The 21,773-nt window shown below is 46.8% G+C and overlaps 1 protein-coding gene across 9 annotated transcripts in view; it reads left to right on the top strand.

Annotated features, from left to right (window-relative positions):
* LOC127574547 (oxysterol-binding protein-related protein 1-like) overlaps positions 1-21,773 on the top strand; it is a 212,593-nt gene that overhangs the window by 162,616 nt on the left and 28,204 nt on the right. For all 9 annotated transcript variants that reach the window (XM_052023612.1, XM_052023613.1, XM_052023614.1 and 6 more), the window contains 2 exons: positions 15,443-15,518; positions 19,655-19,789. In XM_052023612.1, coding sequence (XP_051879572.1) covers positions 15,443-15,518; positions 19,655-19,789 — 211 coding nt within the window. The remainder of the gene's footprint in view (positions 1-15,442; positions 15,519-19,654; positions 19,790-21,773) is intronic.

The following is a 21,773-nucleotide window of genomic DNA, read 5'->3' as shown; positions in this document are numbered from 1 at the left end:
CTATCGACCTGAGTGGCAACTATGAGGGATCCATGGACCCCAAGATCCCTCTGTTCTTCCACACTGCTAAGTGTCCTATAGTCCAGGGAATTACAGACCAGTGAGCCTTACGTCTGTGGAGGGTAAGCTGTTAGAAAGGATTCTAGGAGATAGGATCTATGAGCATTTACAGAACCATGGACTGATTAGGGACAGCCAGCATGGCTTTGTGAAGGGAAGATCTTGCCTCTCAAGCCTGATACGGTTCTTTGAGGAGGTGACCAGGAAGATTGATGAGGGTAGTGCAGTGGATGTGGTCTACATGGACTTTAGTAAGGCGTTTGACAAGGTCCCACGTGGTAGGCTTCTTCAGAAGGTCAGAGGCCAAGGGATCCAGGGAGGCTTGGCCATGTGGATTCAGATTTGGCTTGCCTGTAGAAAGCAGAGGGTTGTGGTGTAGGGACTGCATTCGGATTGGAGGGCTGTGACTAGTGGTGTCCCACAGGGATCAGTTCTGGGACCTCTACTTTTTGTGATATTTATTAATGACTTAGATGAAGGGGTGGAAGGCTGGGTTAGCAAGTTTGCAGATGACACAAAGATCGGCGGTGTTGTGGATAGTGTGGAGGGCTGTCGAAGCTTACAGAGGGATATTGACTGGATGCAGAGCTGGGCTGACAAGTGGCAGATGGAGTTCAATCTGGAGAAGTGTGAGGTGGTACACTTTGGAAGGACAAACTCCAAGGCAGAGTACAAGGTAAATGGCAGGATTCTGGGCAGTGTAGAGGAGCAGAGGGATCTGGGGATTCATATCCACAGATCACTGAAAGTTGCCTCACAGATCGATAGGTTAGTTAAGAAAGCTTATGGGATGTTAGCTTTCATAAGTCGTGGGATCGAGTTTAAGAGCCGCGAAGTAATGATGCAGCTTTACAAAACTCTGGTTAGACCACACTTAGAGTACTGTGTCCAGTTCTGGTCGCCTCATTATAGGAAGGATGTGGAGGTGTTGGAGAGGGTACAGAGGAGAATTACCAGGATGCTGCCTGGATTAGAGAGTATGGATTATGAGTAGAGAATAAAGGAGCTAGGGCTGTTCTCATTGGAGAGGAGGAGGATGAGGGAGACATGTTAGAGGTATACAAAATATTAAGAGGAATAGATAGAGTGGACAACCAGCGCCTCTTTCCCAGGGCACCAATGCTCGAAACAAAAGGGCATGGCTTTAAGGTAATAGGTGGGAAGTTCAAGGGAGATATCAGAGGGAGGTTTTTCACCCAGAGAGTGGTTGGTGCATGGAATGTGCTGCCTGGGGTGGTGGTGGAGGCTGATACGTTGGTCAAGTTCAAGAGATTGTTAGATAAGCATATGGAGGAATTTAAAATAGAGGGATATGTGGGAGGAAGGGGTTAGATAGTCTTAGGTGTGGTTTGAAGGTCAGCACAACATGGTGGGCCGAAGGGCCTGTATTATACTGTATTGTCCTTCTATGGTTTAACCTTGTATTCTGCCTTCGAATTCGATCTCCCGAAGTGTATCACTTCACACTTTTCTGGGTTGAACTCCATCTGCCACTTCTCAGCCCAGGTCTGCATTCTAGCAATGTCCTGTTGTAACCTACAGCAACCTTCTACACTATCCACAACACCACCAACTTTCGTATCATCAGCAAACTTTCTAACCCACCCTTCCACATCCTTATCCAAGTCATTTATAAAAATCATAAAGATCGGGGTCCCAGAACCGATCCCTGCGGAACACCACTGGTCACCGACCTCCAGGTAGAATGTGCTCCATCGACCACCACCCTCTGTCTTCTATGGGCGAGCCAATTCTGCATCAAGTTTTCCTGGATCCCATGCTTCCTGACTTTCTGAATGATTTTTTAAAATATTTAAGTTCCTCATGGGCAGCATGGAAAGTTGTACAACATGGAAATAGGCCCTTTGGCCCAACTTGTCCATGCCGACTGTGTTCCCAGCGAGCTAGTCCCATCTGGCCCATAGCCCTCTAAACCTCTCCTATCCATGTACTCATCTAGATGGCTTTTAAATGTCGATGTCCCTTTTAAATCCCTTGCTTCTGATCTTAAACCTATGCCCTCTTGTTTTTAGTCCCCGGGAAAAAGACTGTGTGCTTTCACCCTGTCGATGCCCCTCATGATATCTTATACACCTCTATCAGGTCACCCCTCAATCTCCTATGTTCCAGGGAATAAATTCCTAGTCTACACAGCCTCTCTTTGTAACTCAGGCCTCCAAGTGTCGGCAACATCCTGGTAAATCTTTTCTGCACTCTTTCTAGTTTAATAATGTCTTTCCTATAACAGGGTGACCAAAACTGTGCACAATACTCCAAGGAAATAGAATTGACTAATGAACAGATAACAGAAAGTTCAGATAATTGGATAGATTTAAGGTCGGAAAGCTGCAGCTCATGGAGTACCCTGCATCAGTGCTGTGGCTAAACAGTTTATCTGGCCAAAGGAAGGTTGGTGTTTACGCCAAGTTGAGTGAAGTACAAGGACGTAAGTGATGCTACAGCTGTGCAAAGCCCGTCTGGACGGATTCTGCGATCTACACCTTTAGCACAATGAGGAACAGTCACACTGAACAGGATTGCATTCCCTGGAATTGGAAGCAGGATTTGATTGAAGGTTTTGAAGTATTAAAGGGACAGTAGACAGGTTCAAGGACAGCTTCTGTCCCATGATATAAGACTATTGAACAGTCCCCTAGTACGATAAAATGGACTCTTAACCTCACAATCTACCTCGTTATGACCTTGCACCTTATTGTCTGCCTGCACTGCACTTTCTCTGTAACTGTAACACTTTATTCTCTATTCTATCTTTATTTGTCACATGTACATTGAAACACACAGTGAAATGCATCTTTTGCGTAGTGTTCTGGGGGCAGCCCGCAAGTGTCGCCACGCTTCCGGCGCCAACATAGCATGCCCACAACTTCCTAACCCGTACGTCTTTGGAATGTGGGAGGAAACTGGAGCACCCGGAGGAAACCCATGCAGACACGGGGAGAACGTACCTTACAGACAGCAGCTGGAATTGAACCCGGGTTGCTGGCACTGTAATAGCATTACGCTAACCGCTGCACTACCGTACAGTGCTGTTATTGGTTTTCCCTTGTACTACCTCAATGCACTGATGTGATGAAATGATCTGTATGGACGGCATACAAAGCAAAGTTTTTCACTGTACCTCGGTACATGTGACAATAATGAACCAATTCACTCTTTCTACTGACAGTGAGATATAGCCTAACAGTAAGAATTAGGGTTCTCGGGATTGAGTTCAGGCAACACATTGAATGCTGGAAATAGTTTGGAACACAAGTGAGCCAGTGTGGCCGGTGAGAGGGTTTGGGTGAGAAAATTTGAAGATAACTTCATACCTGACATTTTTGTAAAAGCTTTGAAGGCATAGAAGGATGTAGGCAAATGGGATTATTGTAGGTGGGAGAAAAGGTCGGCATGGACATTGTGGGCTGAAGGGCCTGTTTCCATGCTGTACAACTCCATAACTCTAAAGTATAGCATTGCTTACTAATATCCTCCATCGTAAAGTGACAGTTTTCCTTGTTTCAATCCAAACTTCAGGACTTGAGCGGTTAATCGAGATTTTGATTTGGTGCTGTCCAGCTGCCTGCTGTTAAAACTTTGTTAATGAAACTTGTTGAAGGATTTAGGGAAAAGTGGGGTTTATGGATTTAGATCAAAGATGAACTCTTATCGTAATTAACAATGGAACAGGTTTGCGAAGGTTTGAATGGTCTCCTGTAGCGTCTTGGTGGGGAATAAGGGTCTAAGGTGGGGATGTGGAGTTGAGATGGACAGTGACCCAGCACATTTGGGAAACTGAACAGTGGCGTCCGAATTATTATCCTGTCCTAAATATCTCCTGCTTTTCATCCTTTGATTGTATTCTAACAAGATCCACCATATCACCAGGTCTTTTCAAAAAATTATGTCAAAAACGTTTGAAATCTCTTCTGACCATCCAAAACCTTGTTCAAAGCAGATCTGCAGGGTTCCACGAAAAATCTGCAGATGCTGGGAACCTGGAATATCAGAAAATGCTGGGGACACTCAGCAGGTCGGACAGCATCTGTGGAGAGAGAAGCAGTTAATGCTTCAGGTCCATGACCCTTAATCAGAACTGGTTTGACCACACCTGCAGTCCCGGGTGGATCTGAATTGTGAAGGGTGCAGTTGGAATAGAAATCCATGTGGTATGAGTTGGAGCCAGAGGTATTGGCTAAGGAATGAGATGTGACTGTGGAAGCAAGTTTTGGTCGATGTCTTATCAAAGACCAGAAGGGAAATATAATCTCCTTCAAAGAGGAGATCTATGAGGATGCCGCTGGGACTCGAGGGACTGAGTTATGGAGGGAGGTTGAGCGGGCTGGGACTTTTTTCACTGGAGTGTAGGAGAATGAGGGGGGATCTTGTGGAGGTGTATCATGAGAGGCAGAGAGGGGCCACACTTGGAGTATTGTGTTCAGTTTTGGTCACCCTGCTATAGGAAAGATGTTATTAAACTGGAAAGGGAGCAGAAAAGATTTACAAGGATGTTGCCAGGACTGGAGGGACTGAGTTTTTGGGAGAGGTTGGACATGCTAGGACTTTATTTCTTCGAGTGTAGAAAACTGAGAGATGACCTTATGGAGGTGTATAAAATCATAAGGGGCACAGATAGGGTGAAGGCACACAGTCTTTTTCCCAGGGTTGGGGAATCAAGAACTAGAGGGCATAGGTTTAAGGTGAGAGGGGAGAGATTTAATAGCAACCTGAGGGGCAACTTTTTTCACCCAGAGGGTGGTCAGTATATGGAACGAGCTGCCAGAGGAAGTGGGTGAGGCAGGTACATTAACAACATTTAAAACTTACTTGGAAAGGTTTAGAGGGATATGGGCCAAACACGGACAAATGGGACTGGCTTAGATAGGCAACTTGGTAAGCATGAGCCAGTTGGGCTGAAGGGCCTGTTTCCGTGCTGTATGACTCTATAACTAAGTGAGAACAAGGCAATAGGGATGGGCACAAATCCCACTGGGGAGTAGAGTAGAGCTTCTTTAAGGTTAGGACATAGAACAGTACAGTACAGTACGGGCCCTTCGGCCCACGATGTTGTACCGACTTATATAAACCTACTCCATGATCAACCTAACCCCTCCCTCCTACACAACCCATAACCCTCCATTTCTCTTACATCCATGTGCCTAAGAGTCTTTTAAATGTCCCCATTGTATCAGCATCTACCACCACCCCCGGCAGTGTGTTCCAGGCACCCACTGCTCTCTGTGTGGAAAAAAAAACCTACCTCTGACACCTCCCCTAAACTTTCCTCCACTCACCTTAAATGGATGTCCCTCCAACAGAGGTTGGAATAGAAGTGGCAGTAAATTCAACGGGACATGAAAGTCAGTGTAGATGCTGGAAATCGGGAATAAAAAGCGAAGATGCTGGGGACTCTCAACAGGTCAGGCAGCACAGTTACACGGTCTGCCCGTGAGTGGTGTGGAGTCCGCAAACATCTCCCAAGTGGTGGAAACAGTAGGTGTTGTCCTTGAGAGTGGTCACCCGCCAAGGTACCGGAACATGTGCCACCAAAGAGGGCCTGATCTTGCTCGTTCGTTAACTGCCATGTAATTCCTGAGGAATTGAAATCCTGCCCAGATTTGCCTTGCTAAAAGCCCCGAGAAACTGAGCCAGAAGTGATGTTACATCTGTGAAGCTCTGCATCGTCTGAATTACAAGGAGCAGAAAATACAAACTGCTGGAGGAACACAATGGGTCAGGCAGCATCTGTGGAGGGAAACGGACAGTCGATGTTTCAGGCCGAGATGCTTCAGCTGGACTGAATGGTCAAGTGGGGGGGGATAGTCAGTATAAAGAGGTGAGGGGAAATGTGGTTAGTATTGCAATGGAGGAAACTTGGCACCACTGTGTAGACAGCAAGTATTGGAGTGTTGGTTTATTATTGTCGTGTGTAGATAGAGTGGTTTATTGGTTTATTATTGTCATATTGAGATGTTTGCGTGCCATCCAGACACATCATGTCATACATAATTACATGGAGGTAAATTGGTTTATTATTGTCACATGTACCGAGGTACAGTGAAGAACTTGTCTTGCATACCGATCGTACAGATTAATTCGTTACAACAGTGCACTGAAGTAGTAAGGTAAGGTATCTTTATTAGTCACATGTATATCGAAACACACAATGAAATGCATCTTTTGCGTAGAGTGTTCTGGGGGCAGCCCGCAAGTGTCGCCACGTTTCCAGCGCCAACATAGCACGCCCACATCCTAACCTGTACGCCTTTGGAATGTGGGAGGAAACCGGAGCACCCGGAGGAAACCCACGCAGACACGGGGAAAATGTACAAACTCCTTACAGACAGTGGCCAGGATTGAACCCGGGTTGCTGGCGCTGTAATAGCATTACGCTAACCACTACACTACCGTGCCTGCAAGTACAAAGGAAAACAAAATAGAATGCAGAATAAAGTGTTACAGTTGCAGAGAAAGTGCAGTGCAGGCAGACAATAAGGTACAAGGTCATAACGAGGAAGATTGTGAGGTCAAGGATTCATCTTCAGCAGATGAGAGGTCCATTCAAGAGTTTCAGGGAGTACTGAGGAACAGAGGGACCTTGGTGCACAAGTCCACAGATCCTTGAAGGTGGTAGCACAGGTAGATAACATGGTTAGGAAGGCGCATGGGATATTGGTCTTCATTAGTTGGGGTATTGAATATAGAAGTAGGGAAGAGAAACAAAGGACTGCAGATGCTGGAATCTAGACGAAGAACACGATGATGCTGGGGGAACTCAGCAGGCCAGGCAGCATCCGTGGAGAAAAGCAGGCGGTCAACGTTTCGGGTCAGGACCCTCCTTCAGGACCGAAGATAGGAAAAGGGGAAGCCCGATATATAGGAGGGAAAAGCAGAGCAGTGATAGGTGGACAAAAGAGGGGAGGTGGGGTGGGCACAGGGTGGTGATAGGTAGATGCGGGTAAGAGATAGTGACGGGCAGGTGTGGGGGAGGAGGGGAGAGCAGATCCACCAGGGGAGGGTCACAGGGAAGGAGAGAAAAAAAAGGTAGAAAAAAAGAGGCTGGGAAAATGAAGAAGAGAAGAAGCATGGTGGGGGGGGGGGGGGTGGGGGGGGTGGGTGGGGTGGGGATTACTTAAAGTGGGACAATGCTCCAATTTTAGAAACATCGGTCAGACCTCAGCTGGAGCACTGCGTGCGCTTCTGGTCACCACACTACAGGAAGGATGTGGAGAGAGTGCAGAGGGGTTCACCAGGGTGCTGCCTGGGATGGAGAGTTTCAGTTTTGAGGAGAGACTGGAGAGGCTGGGTCTGTTCTCCCTGGAGCAGAGGGGGTTAGGAGGGGACATGACTGAAATTAAGAGGGCTATAGATAGGGTAGACTGCAGGCAACTTTGCTTCATATCAGAGGTAGATAAAGCTAGAGTATACAGATTCAGGGTAAGTGGGAAGGGATCTCTTCACCCAGAGAATGGTGAGTACCTGAAACACACTGCCCGAGAGAGTGGTGGAAGTAGAGTCACTGACAGTGTTTAAGAGGTGTCGAGATGAGCACTTGAATCTCCCAGGGCATTAGAAGGCTGTGGGCCAAGTGCTGGGAAATGGGGTTAGTAGGATGTGTGCCCACTGATCGGTGTGGGCTAGTTGGACCAAATGGCCTGTTTCCATGCTGTGTGATTCTGTTTTGTTGCTGATATTGACCGAGCTATAAATATTGTATAGGGCACATATAAATGCACCTACTATTCTTTGAAATACTCTTCACTATGGGGTCTTCTGTCTACACACCTCTGACAGTGTAGCACATCCTCAGCACTGCTGTGGAGCGTCAGCTAAGGAATTCTGTATTCGGGTCTCAGGGGTGGGGCTCAAAACCACAGTGTTCTGACTCAAGACAGAGAGTAACCCAGTGGTCCAAAGTTCATGTTTCTTGTAGATGGACAAAATGAAAGGCTTCGGGAGATATCCTTTGATAGTGAGGTGTAAAAAATGTCAAAGTTCAGTGCAGACTTTGAATGCGAACAAGCGGGAACTCTCCATAATGGGAAAATTTATTATCTGTGTGAATCCTTGTGGAAGATTTATTGGGATCGTATTAGTGCAAAAGCTCAATACAATTCTACAGTTTGGTAACCATGTCAATTAAAAACCCACATGATCCTTAAGTATATGAAAACTTTTTTTCTTTGTCAATTTTGGTTTATTAAGGGAACTTCATTGAAATTTTTGATCAAAGTTGGTTCACATTATTACTGTGTTGTTGGATAAAAATTGTAATCTTAGAGCAACTTCTCCAAGATGACATTAAAAAAGAATGTAAAACAAATGGGCAATTTGTTTTACATTTATTGGGAATATTTAATGGAAGGACAAGTTGGCTGGAAGAATGTTACACTTCTGTATTTCTGGGATGAATGAAAGTTGTCAGCACTGTGGACAAATGTACCAATTAATGTCATTTATAGACCTGGGCTTAATATTTTTCATCACTTGTTGCTCAATGATTACTTATGTACTTCTCAAATTGAAGGTTAACTCCCAAATCTTCATATTTACACATCGAGTTTCTGCCAGCTCACACACCAATCACACTACCCCAGTAATTTTCCCTGTAACCTATTCTCCACACATTTCCATCAATTTTACACAGGGGCAATTTACAGCAGCTAATTAACCCACTGGCCCGCAGGCCTTTGGGATGTGGGAGGAAACCGGAGCACCCGGGGTGGGGTGGGGGGGGGGAGGGTGGGGGGGGGGGAGGGTGGGGGGGGGGGGGGGTGGCGGGCAGGGGAAAGCCACACAGTCACAGGGAGAATGTGCAAACTCCACACAGGCAGCACTAGTGGCGGCTACAATTACCATGTTTAAAAGACATTTGAACAGATACATGGATAGGAAAAGTTGAGAGGGACATGGGTCAAATGCAGGCTAATGGGACCAGGTCCAAAAGACTCCTTAGCTGACATGGATGAGTTGGACCAAAGGGCCTATTTCTATGCTGTATAACGCTGGTACAATGCAGACCACTGATCAGGTGAGACGTATGTTAGAAACATAGAAAGCCTACAGCACAATTCAGGCCCTTCGGCCCACAAAGCTGTGCCAAATTTGTCCCTACCTTAGAAATTACTAGGCTTACCCATAGCCCTCTATTTTTCTCAGCTCCATGTACCTATCCAACAGTCTCTTAAAAGACCCTATCGTATCAGCCTCCACCACCGTTGCCGGCAGCCCATTCCACACACTCGCCACTCTCCGAGTAAAAAACTTACCCCTGACGCCTCCTCTATACCTACTCCCCAGCACCTTAAACCTGTGTCCTCTTGTGGCCACCGATTCAGCCCTGGGGAAAAGCCTCTGACTATCTGCCCTATCAATGCCTCTCATCATCTTATACACCTCTATCAGGTCCCCCCTCATCCTCCGTCGCTCCAAGGAGAAAAATGTTCTTTATATTGGATCCAAGGCTAATTTTAATGGATGCTGGCTGTTTTAATTTTCAGACCAATTATATGAATGGTACAATAATGCCAGAAGATTTCTCCGCTCAATGATCTATGACTAAAACGTTGATGTGATATGCAGTTGCTACTGTTCTCAAATCAATTTCAGACGTTTGAGCTGGATTCAGCATTTCAATGTACTGCTGGTGCAAAACAGTGTTGTCTGTTGTACTGAGAACAGAGGGACCTAGGGGCTCATGTACATAGTTCCCTGAATGTGGAGACACAGGTAGACAGGGTGGTGAAGAAGGCATTTGGCACACTGACCTTCGTCAGTCAGGGCATTGAGTATAGGAGTTGGGACGTTATGTTGGGAGTGAGGTAGATCGGCTGGTTGAGTGGTGTCACAACAACAACCTCGCACTCAGCGTCAGCAAGACCAAGGAATTGATTGTGGACTTCAGGAAGGGGAAGTTGGTGGAACACACACCAGTCCTCATTGAGGGGTCAGCAGTGGAAAGGGTGAGCAGCTTCAAGTTCCTGGGTGTCAACATCTTAGAGGATCTATCCTGGGCCCAACACATTGATGCAATCACAAAGACGGCACGCCAGTGGCTCTACTTCGTTAGGAGTTTGAGGAGATTTGGTACATCACCAAAGACCCTTGTGAATTTCTACAGGTGTATGGTGGAGAGCATTCTGACTGGTTGCATCACAGCCTGATACGGAGACTCCAGTGCGCACTTGATTGTGATTCTGAGCAATAAGACATTGGTGAGACTGCACTTGGAGTACTGTATGCCATTCTGGTCACCTGTGTCTATGAAGGATGTAATTAAGCTGGAGAGGGTGCAGAGGAGATTCACAGGGAGTTACCAGAACTGGAGGGCTGGAGTTATAAGGAGAGGCTGGACAGGCTGGGACTGTTCTCCCTGGAGCACAAGAGGCTGAGGGATGACCTTATGAGGTGTATAAATTCATGAAGGGTGTAGATAAGGTAGATAAAGTGTAGATAAAGTTGGATGTGAAATGTCTCGGTGCTTTAAGAGAGGGATGAGGCACTGACACTTAAATTTTCCCTCTTCAGATGGTCTTTGTTGTCCCTCAGATGATGCTTGACCTGAGACCAATTCGGCAATAATGCAGAATCGAGCCCTGACTTTGCCCCACTGAATCACCTCAATGAAACGGCTTTAGTGAATGCACTTTGGTAACTCATGAGGTGTGTAGAGAAACGCGGAGTTTTTGGAGCTCTGTCCTCTGAGTAAATTCTTCTTAAGGGGATTTGTTGTCACCCTGTAGCGTGAGAGTGTCAGGTTGATATCATCAGTGTATTAATCATTAAAGTAATTTTGTGTTGGGTAAATTGGTATGACCCAGGTCAAAGAAAACTCTTGCTTTGGCCATTTTTGCTTTGTAGCTGTTCAGATATTGAGACTCCTTAGCAAAGTGTCAAGGAAAAAATGGAAACCGAATCTCTGTAATCTGAAACTGCCTGTGTTGGACAGTCTGACAATGAACTGGTGGCTGATATGTCACATCAAACTATATAACAATACAGGTAGTTTGATGACAATTCTTGTGCATTTGCTGTACAGGTGATTCTGTTTACTCTGTTCCTGTGCGCACTGTTACAGATTGTACAGCTATTTGTACAGTTAAACAAGCAAATAGTTTATTTTGCAGAGCTAACATTCCACAGTATCCCAAAGCACTTCATAGCAATGTTACCAAACTAAATTGAGTCCAAACCACACGTAAGGACCTTTCAGGCAAATGAGATGTGCTTGATCAAAGAGAGGGGTTTAAGGAATGTCTAAAAGGAATAAAAGGGAGGAAGATAGAGGGGTTTAGGAAAGGAATTGCTGAGTTCAGGAGAGTGGAGCATTGCAAGTGACCGTCAGCTGATTAAAATTGGGGATGCACAAGAGGGCAGAGTTGGACAAGTCCAGAGATCTCCAGGGGTCGTGCAGCTGCAAGAGGGGGGAGCAGGCGGGGGCACAGAGATTTGAGCACAAGGAGAGAGTCTTCAAATCAAGAGGATATTGTTAATCCAGGGCTTGCCTCATATCACGAAGGTGATGGAGGAATGGCCTGATTGTTCATAAAGGATAGTTGTTGCTGATAGCCCACAATGTTTTCTGAGTACCGGCGTGAAATGGCTAGTTTTCTCAATCGATCCCACTGAGCACAGTGGTGGGTCCACGACCCACAAAGGAAGGCAGCCTGGTTGTGGAGGACTGTGCAGGAGTCACTTGTTCACATCGTTAGCAGGTGGACTGTACAGAACGTAAAACTGCAGACATGTTTGGATGAGGGTGGTGAATCGAATCAGTGGTGAGAGCCGCTGCCTCACAGTGCCGGAGTCCCAGGTTCAATCCCAGCCTCCGGCGCTGTCTGTGTGGAGTTTGCTCGTCCTCCCTGTGACCGCGTGGGTTTCCCCCGGGTGCTCTGGTTTTCTCCCACATCCCAAAGACGTGGGGATCGGTGGGTTAGTTGGCTGCTGTAGATTGCCCCTGGTGTGTAGGTGAGGGGTAGAATCTGGGGGGAGCTGATGGGAATGTGGGGGGAATAAAAAATGTGAATAATGTAAGATTGGTACAGGGCATTGGTGAGGACACATTTGGAATATTGTGTTCAGTTTTGGTCGCTCTGCTGTAGGAAAGATGCCATTAAGTTGGAAAGAGTGCAGAGGAGATTTACAAGGATGTTGCTGGGACTCGAGGGACTGAGTTATGGAGAGAGGTTGAGCAGATTGGGACCTTATTCATTGGAGCGTAGGAGACTGAGGGGTGATCTTATAGAGGTGTATAAAATCATGTGGGGCATAGATAGGGTGAATGCACACAGTCTTTTTCCCAGGGTTGGGGAATCAAGAACTAGAGGGCACAGGTTTAGGGTGAGAGGGGAGAGGATATGGATAGGAAGGGTTTAGAAAGGCCAAACGTGGGCAAATGGGACCAGCTTAGAAGGGCCTGTTTCCATGCTGTATGACTCTATGACCAGTGTAAATGCGTGGCTGGCGGTCAGCATGGACTCAGTGGGCCGAAGGGCCTGTTTCGTGCTGTATGTCTCTGTGAATCCGTGGAATTTTCCACCCCAGAGGATTGTGGAGGCCAGATCGTTGGAGGTATTTAAAATGGAGATAGATAAATATATGAAAGTTTGGGGAAATGGGGGCTATCAGGAACGGGCATGAGAGAGGAGATGAGGCCTAGTGTAAATCAGCCACGATCACTGAACAGTGGGCAGGCCTGAGGAGCGGAGTGGCCGACTCCTGCTCCCTTATCTCGTTGTGTAAAGCTAATCCTCTTTTGCCTCAGTGTGCATCCACATTTATTTTGGCTTAGTACATATAGATTCTGAATGGATCTGTATTTCAAAAGCAAACTAGGATTTATTTCCAAAAACAAGGCAGGCACGGTAGTGTAGTGGTTAGCGTAACGCTATTACAGCACCAGTGACCCGGGTTCAATTCCGGCCGCTGTCTGTAAGGAGTTTGTACGTTCTCCCCGTGTCTGCGTGGGTTTCCTCCGTGTGCTCCGGTTTCCTCCCACATTCCAAAGACGTACAGGTTAGGAAGTTGTGGGCGTGCTATGTTGGCACCAGAAGCGTGGCGACACTTGCGGGCTGCCCCCAGAACACTCTACGCAACAGATGCATTTCACTGTGTGTTTCGATATACATGTGACTAATAAAGGTATCTTAATTAACATACTCAACCAATGCAATGAATGGTGAAGATTTGCCCAACTTATGATTAGTTTTGGTCTTACTTTCACCATGTCCACTGGGGTTCACGTGTTTACAAGGTAATTTTGTTGTCTCTTCTTCGGTTTGGAGGGGGAGAAGTTGATGCCATGGCCAAGAAAGCTCACCAGCGCCTCTACTTCCTCAGGAGGCTAAAGAAATTTGACATGTCCCCTCTGACCCTCGCCAGTTTTTATCGATGCACCATAGAAAGCATCATATCCAGATGTATCACGGCTTGGTACAGCAACTGCTCTGCCTGTAACCGCAAGAAACTGCAGAGAGTTGTGGACGCAGCCCAGCGCAGCACGAAAACCAGCCTCCCCTCCTTGGACTCTGTCTTTACCTCTCGCTGCCTTGGTGAAGCAGCCAGCATAATCAAAGACCCCACCCACCCGGGACATTCTCTCTTCTCTCCTCTTCCATCAGGCAGAAGATACAGGAGCCTGAAAGCACGTACCACCAGGCTCAAGGACAGCTTCTATCTAGGCAGGCATGGTAGTAAGGTGGTTAGTGTAACGCTATTACAGTGTCAGCGACCCGGGTTTGATTCTGGCCGCTATCTGTGAGGAGTTTGTATGTTCTCCCCGTGACTGCATGGGTTTCCTCCGGGTGCTCCGGTTTCCTCCCATATTCCAAAGATGTACAGGTTAAGAAGTTGTGGGCGTGCTATGTTGGCACCGGAAGCGTGGCGACACTTGCGGGCTGCCCCCCAGAACACTACGCAAAAAGATGCATTTCACTGTGTGTTTCAATGTACATGTGACTGATAAAGAAATCTTATCTTATTGAACAGTTCCCTTATACGATGAGATGGACTCTTAACCTCACAATCTACCTTGTTATGGCCTTGCACCTTATTGTCTGCCTGCACTGCACTTCCCTGTAGCTGTGACACTTTACTCTGTATTCTGTTATTGTTATTACCCTGTACTACCTCAATGCACTGAGAGGTTGAGAGGTTGGTCATGGCACGCATCAACTCTAGCCTACCAGACAACCTGGACCCATTGCAATTTGCCTATCGCCGAAACAGGTCTACAGCGGATGCCATCTCCCTGGCCCTACACTCAGCTCTGGAGCATCAGGACAGTAAAGACACCTACGTTAAACTATTCAATTCAAAGCCTTCAATTCAATAATTCCAAGCAAGCTTGTCACCAGACTCTGAGACCTAGGACTCAACACCTCCCTCTGTAACAAACAGACCGCAATCAGTGAGGATAGGCAGCAATACCTCCGGCACAATTATTCTCAACACTGGTGCCCCACAAGGCTGTGTCCTCAGCCCTCTACTCTACTCCCTATACACGCACGACTGTGTGGCCAGATTCTACTCTAACTCCATCTACAAGTTTGCAGATGATACCACCGTTGTAGGCCGTATCTCAAACAGCAATGAGTCGGAGTACAGGAAGGAGATAGAGAGCTTAGTGGAATGGTGTCATGACAACAACCTTTCCCTCAATGTCAACAAAACAAAAGAGCTGGTCATTGACTTCAGGAAAGGGGGCGGTGTACATGCACCTGTCTGCATCAGTGGTGCTGAGGTCGAGAGAGTTGAGAGCTTCAAGTTCCTGGGAGTGAACATCACCAACAGCCTGTCCTGGTCAAATCTCGTAGAAGCCACGGCCAAGAACCAGCACCTCTACTTCCTCAGGAGGCTAAAGAAATTTGGTTTGTTCCCTTTGACTCTCACCAACTTTTACCGATGCACCATAGAAAGCATCCTATCTGGATGTATCACGGCTTGGTACGGCAACTGCTCTGCCCAGGACCGCAAGAAACTGTGGAGAGTTGTGGACACAGCCCAGCACATTACAGACACCAGCCTCCCCTCCTTGGACTCTGTCTTTACCTCTCGCTGTCTTGGTGAAGCAGCCAGCATAATCAAAGACCCCACCACCCGGGACATTCTCTCTTTTCTCCTCTTCCATTGATCAGTTTATAAGACAAGTTTTTCACTGTACCTCGGTACAAGTGACAATAATAAACCAATACCAATACCAAATGACGCTGATTGGATCAATGTCTAATCATTGTTTGAAATGGACTATATTGAAATTCAATGAGGCACTGATCAAATTTTCCCTGCATCATTTGCACGTTAATCTGTTCTGAGAGTTAAATGTTGGTTTATTTTTTAGCTAGTGCTTAAATCGAGTTATCAATAACTCTCTTCTCCACTTTAGGACAAGTTTGCCGGCTCCAATGTTTTCCAGAGATGACTTCAGTATTTGGAGTATACTTCGTAAATGCATTGGAATGGTGAGTGAAACCATTGTCCTGGCTGTGTTTATAGAACTGAATCATAGAAAATTTACAGTGTGGGAGGAGTCCATTCAGCCCATTGTGTCTGTTCTAGCCTAATCCCACCCTGTCAGGCAGTGAGCTCCAGACCCCACCACAGTCTGGAGCAACACACCAAGCGCTGGAGGAACTCAGCGGGGTCAGGCAGCATCTGTGAAGGGAAATGGACAGTTGACGTTTCAGGTCGAGACCCTTCATCTGGGCTGGAAAGACAGGGGAGATAGCCGGTAGAAAACAGTGAGAGGAGCGAGAGCTGGCGGGTGATTGGTGGATCCAGGTGAAGGGGGGGGGGTGATAGGGAGGGGGAGAGTGGGAATGATGTCAGGAGCTGGGAGGTGATGGGTGGAGGTGACAAAGGGCTGAAGAAGATGGAGTCTGATAGGAGAGGACAGTGGACCATGGAACAGAGGGGAGGAGGGGAACTGGAGGGAGGAATGAGTGGGTGACGGGCAGATCAAGAGGGCAGGGGAGGGGAAGAGTGATGGGGCCGATGGGATAAGGGGAAAAATGGGGACAGAGGGGAGTGGTTACTGGAAGTTAGAGAAATCGATGTTCATGCCATCAGGTTGGAGACTCCCGAGGCAGAACACCAGGTGCTGTTCCTCTAGTCCTGTCGAGCCTTAACGGCAGTGGAGGAGGTCATGACAGCCATGTCAGTGTGGGAATTAAGCCACAGTCTGGGTGATGTTTCTCTTCATTTCCTCTCTAATCCTTCTACCTATCACTTGAATTTTTTTTAAATCACTTTGAATAGGTCACTTTAGCCCCCTCCATTTTAAACACCTCAATTCAAAGTCAAGGTCGAGTTTATTGTCAGGTGCACGAGTACATGTGGGCACAGGTGCAATGAAAAACTACCCTGCAGCAGCATCACAGGCACACAGCATCAGATACCGTCATGTTTAAGGTGGCAGATGGGTGCCGATTAAGTGGGCTGCTCTGTCCTGGATGGCGTCAAACTCCTTGAGAGTTGCTGCATGCACTCGGGTAAGTGGGGAGTGTTCCCTCACACTCCCGCCTTGCAGATGGTGGAAAGGCTATGGAGTGTCGGGAGGTGAGTGACTGACCACCAGATACCCAGACCCTGACCTGCTGTTATAGCCAAGGTCCAGTTCATTTGGTACTCAATGATGACCCTCAGATTGTTGATTGATAGAGTTATACAGCACGGAAACAGGCCCTTCAGCCCAACTCATCCATGCTGACTAAGTTGCCTATCTAAGCAAGTCCCATTTGCCTGCGTTTGGCCCATATCCCTCTAAACCTTTCCTACCCATGTACCTGTCCAAATGTCCTTTAAACACTGCAGTTGTACCCACCTCTACCACTTCCTCTGGCAGCTCGTTCCACACACCCACCACCCTCTGTGTGGGAAAAGTTGCCCCTCAGGTCCCCTTTAACTCTTTCCCCTCTCACCTTAAATCTCTGCCCTCTAGTTTTAGACTCCCCTACCCTGGGGTAAAGACCATGACCATCCACCTTATCTCTGCCCCTCATGATTTTATAAACCGCTACAAGGTCACCCCTCAGCCTCCTATGCTCAGTGCGGAAAAAAGCCTGAACCTATCCGGTCTCTCCAAGCCCAAGGCCTCCGGTCCCATTAACATCTTTTCTGCACCTTTTCCAGCTTAATCCCATTCTTCCTCTAGCTCGCGACCAGAACTACACACCATACTCCAAGTGTGGTCTCACCAATGTCTTCTACAGCTATAACATGATGTCCCAACTCTTGTACTCAATGCTCAGACTGATGAAGGCCAGCGTGCCAAATGCCGCCTTCAGCACCCTGTCTACCTGCGTCACTACTTTCAGGGAATTATGTACCTGTACCCCTAGGTCTCTCCAAAGCCCTGCCATTCACTGTGTAAATCTTGCTCTGGTTTAACTTAAACAATGTAGCTTTGCACTTGTCCAAATTAAATTCCATCTGCCATTCCTTGGCCCACTTTCCCAGTTCTTCTAGACCCTGTTGTGATCTTAAATAACCTTCTTCCCTGTCCACTATACCACTATTTGTGGTCATTGCAAACTTGTGTACCTTGCCTATTAAAGTATCTGACGACAAGGGACGGCCTTTAACCTTGATTGAGGTCCACAGGTGCCTACCTTGTTCACGATCTACCTTGTTGTGACCTTGCACCTTATTGCACTGCACTTTCTCTGTAGCTGTGACACTTTACTCTGTACTGTTATTGTTTTTACCTGTACTACATCAATGCACCCTGTACTAACCCAATGTAACTGCACTGTGTAATGGATTGACCTGCACAATCGGTTTGTAGACAAGCTTTTCACTGGACCTCGGTACAAGTGACGATAATAAACCAATACCAATACCAAATATGAAACTGAGATGAGGCCAAGCACCTTGTCATGTGGAGGAGATGCCCCACATCAAGCCCACACCACCCAGAACATCTACAGTCACCACTACACTGAAAACTGGGTACCAGCCATGGAGCATCCCTGGTCATGCACTGACTTGCCTAGACAGGAGGTGATTCCAGAACTCAGGTGACCTTCTCCAGCAGAGGTCACAGGTCCGGTTGACCCTCCAGGACTTGTTGCCATGACGTTTCTGTGAGAATTGGCAACTCAAGTGGTTGAACCAGAATCTACCCATTCTCCCTTCTTCCTCCTCAACTATACAGTATGTTCTGTCTGCCCAAGATGCTCTGTCACACCGAAGAAAATGGAAAATCAGTCAGGCAACTTAAATAGAAAATAAATAAGGACAGAACATGCTGGAAATGCTCAGCAGGTCAGCTCTGTGCAGGGGAGGTCAGAACCAGGTACTGTAAATGTAAGACGGTCAATAATAAACTAACGTGAATTAGGCAGAAACTCTTTACCCAGGGACTGGTGAGAATATTGTTGGTGTGGAGTATAGCTGAGGTGCATTAAGTACTTGGAGGAGGAACAATGTGGGACAGAGTCAAATTCAGAGGGACTGGAGGAGTTTTTTGTGGGCTTTGCATATTCTCATCAACCATTGAGGACAGTTGACCTTTTCCTGGGTGTAAGCTCAGTGTAGTACCAATATTGAGTTAATGAGGCACTGTGCACTTAAAATTTTGTACATTTTTGAAAGAATACTTGATGTTAAAATGTTGGATCACTACATTTACAGAGGGTGTTTGATTGTCCTGAGTGTTGCAGCTGGTAGAGTTGATGCTCCAGAGACCCCGGCTCGATCCCGACCTCCGGCACTGTCTGTGTGGAGATTGCATGTTGTCCCCGTGACCGTGTGGGTTTCCCCTGGGTGCTCCGGTCTCCTCCCACATCCCAAGGACGTACGGGTTGTAGGTTAATTGGCTGTTGTAAATTGTCCCTGGTGTTCAGGTGAGTGTTAGAATCTCGGGGGGAGTTGGCGGGAATGTGGGGAGAGTAAAATGGGATCAGTATAAGTAGGTGCTTGTGGTCAGCACAGACTCAGTGGGTGAAGGGCCTGATTCTTTGCTGGACTCCGTTTCCCAGATTGAGTATTGTCACTGAAGCTCTACTCCCAGAGCAGGATGGTACGCTTAACGTGAATAGATGTTACTACCAAATATTCGTGGGTCGTTCCTGGAATGTATTGTAATGGCTGTGTGGAGAGGATTATTAATGATGTGCTAAATGTCCGTAGATTGGTATTGGTTTATTATTGTCACTTGTACTGAGGTACAGTGAAAAACTTGTCTTGCATACTGATCGTACAGGTCAATTCATTACACAGTGCAGTTACATTGGGTTAGTACAGAGTGCATTGATGTAGTACGGGTAAAAACAATAACAGTACAAAGTGTCACAGCTACAGAGAAAGTGCAGTGCAATAAGGTGCAAGGTCACAACAAGGTAGATCATGAGGTCACAGTCCATCTCATTGTATAAGGGAACCGTTCAATAGTCTTATCACAGTGGGGTAGAAGCTGTCTTTAAGTCTGGTGGTACGTGCCCTCAGGCTCCTGTATCTTCTACCTGATGGAGTGCTTCTGCAGTGATTTGAATGACACCTGCTTGTTCAATTAGCATCTGTGAAATTAGTTCCATTATGTAGGTGAATTTTTTGCTTAAAAGTAACGGCAAAGTCATCTCTATGTTCTTTGTTGTAGGAGCTGTCCAAGATTGCCATGCCTGTTATATTTAATGAGCCACTCAGCTTCCTGCAGCGACTCACAGAATACATGGAACATACGTATCTCATCCACGAAGCAATCAGTTGCCGAACTTCTCTGGAGAGAATGCAGGTACATCTGTTGTCTGCTGAAATCACACTGCTGTGTACCTCAGAATCAGGTTTATTGTCACCCACTTATGGGATGTGAAATGTGTTGTTTTGCAGCAGCAGTGCAGTGCAAAGATATAAAATTACTCTAAGTTACAAAAATAAAAAATAGTGCAAAAGGGGAATAACGAGTTCAGGTTCATGGACTGTTCAGAAATCTGATGGCGGAGGGGAAGAAGCTGTTCCTGAATCACTGAGTGTGGGTCTTCAGGCTCCTGTACCTCCTCCCCGATGGTAGTAACAAGAAGAGGGCATGTCCCAGGTGGTGAGGGTCCTTCGTGACAGATGCTGCCTTCTTGAGGCACTGCCTCTTGAGGATGTCCTTGATGGTGGGGATCGTAGACCTTTGATCTAAAATTACTGTTCTACACAATAACTATGGAAGACGTCTTTTCATTCAATAAGAGAGTAAATATTTATATTTAAAAACCAAAAGGACGTTTACAATATCGGAAATAATCTTCCTTTTGTTCCTAAGTGTTGCTGAGTGGTTTCACAGTTACCACATGATCTATCGGTCAGTCTGACCTTCATCCTCAACCGTTAGTTGAACCATGGAATCGTACAGCATGGAAACAAGCCATTCGGCCCGACTTGTCCATGCTGATCTGTGGACACCTTTCCATATTAAACCCATTGCCCAACACTTGATCTATAGCCCTCTATGTCTAAGCAATTCAAGTACTTGCACCACTCTCTCAGGCAGTGCATTCCAGGTACTCACCACTCTCTGGGTGAAGAAGGTTCCCTCAGATCCCCTGTACATCTCTTCCCTCCCCCCCTCCACCCCCCACCCCCTTACCCTAAACCTATATCCTCTAGCTTTATCTTCCTCTGATATGGAGAAAAGTTTCCTGCCGTCTACCCTATCTATACCCCTCATAATTTTATCTACCTCAATCATGTCCCCTCTTAACCTCCTCTGCTTCAGGGAGAACAGACCCAGCCTCTCCAGTCTCTCGTCATAACTCAAACACTCCATCCCAGGCAGCACCCCGGTGAATCCCCTCTGCACCCTCTCCAGCACTGTCACAACTTTCCTGTAGTGTGGTGACCAGAACTGTACACAGTGCTCCAGCTGAGGTCTGACCAATATTTTATAAAGTTGGAACATAGCCTCTCTACTTCTGTATTCAGTGTCCTGACTAACGAAGGCCGGTAACCATGTTATTTATTTGTTCTGCCACTTTCAAGGGTCTATGGGCATGCTACAGGGTCCCTCAACACTCCCGTAGATGCTACCATTCATCGCGTATGTCCTCGCCTCATTAGTGCTCCCAAAATGCATCACCTCACATTTATTTGGATTAAGCTCCATCTGACACCTCTCAACCCATTTCGCCCACACACTGATGTCTCTCTGTAGTCTAAGACTTTCCCCACTAACCAATGTCTGCCAATCTTCATGTCATCAGCGAACTTACTGATCTTGCCTCCCACATCCACATCCAAGTCATTTACGTATGTTATAAGCACCAAGGGTCCCAACGCTGATCTTTGTTGGGACACCATTAGTCTTTCAATCACAGAAATAGCCTGCACCCTGTCTCCTATTACCAAGAAAATTTTGGATCCAGGTTGTCAACTTGCCCTGGATCCCATGGGCCCTGACCTTTAGGACCAGTCTCCCATGTGGGACCTTGTCAAAGGCCTCACTGAAGTCCATGTGAATCACATCTACTGCTCTGCCCTCACTGATACATGTTGTTTGCTTCAGAGAATTCAGTCAGATCGGTCAGACAGGGTCTGTGACTAAGCTATGTTGGCTGTCTCTGATCAGTTCCTGGCTTTCCAAATGATCATTAACCCTCTCCCTCAATATTTTCCAGTATCTTCCCTACCACTGATGTTAGGCTCACAGGTCGGTAGTTACCAGACTTTTCCTTGCTGCCTTTCTTGAAAAGGGTGACCACGTTTGCCGCCCTCCAGTCATCTGGAACCTCACG

The sequence above is a fragment of the Pristis pectinata genome, chromosome 9, assembly GCF_009764475.1.
Source record: "Pristis pectinata isolate sPriPec2 chromosome 9, sPriPec2.1.pri, whole genome shotgun sequence".
NCBI classification, from domain to species: domain Eukaryota; kingdom Metazoa; phylum Chordata; class Chondrichthyes; order Rhinopristiformes; family Pristidae; genus Pristis; species Pristis pectinata.
This window is presented reverse-complemented; position numbering and strand designations above follow the sequence as displayed.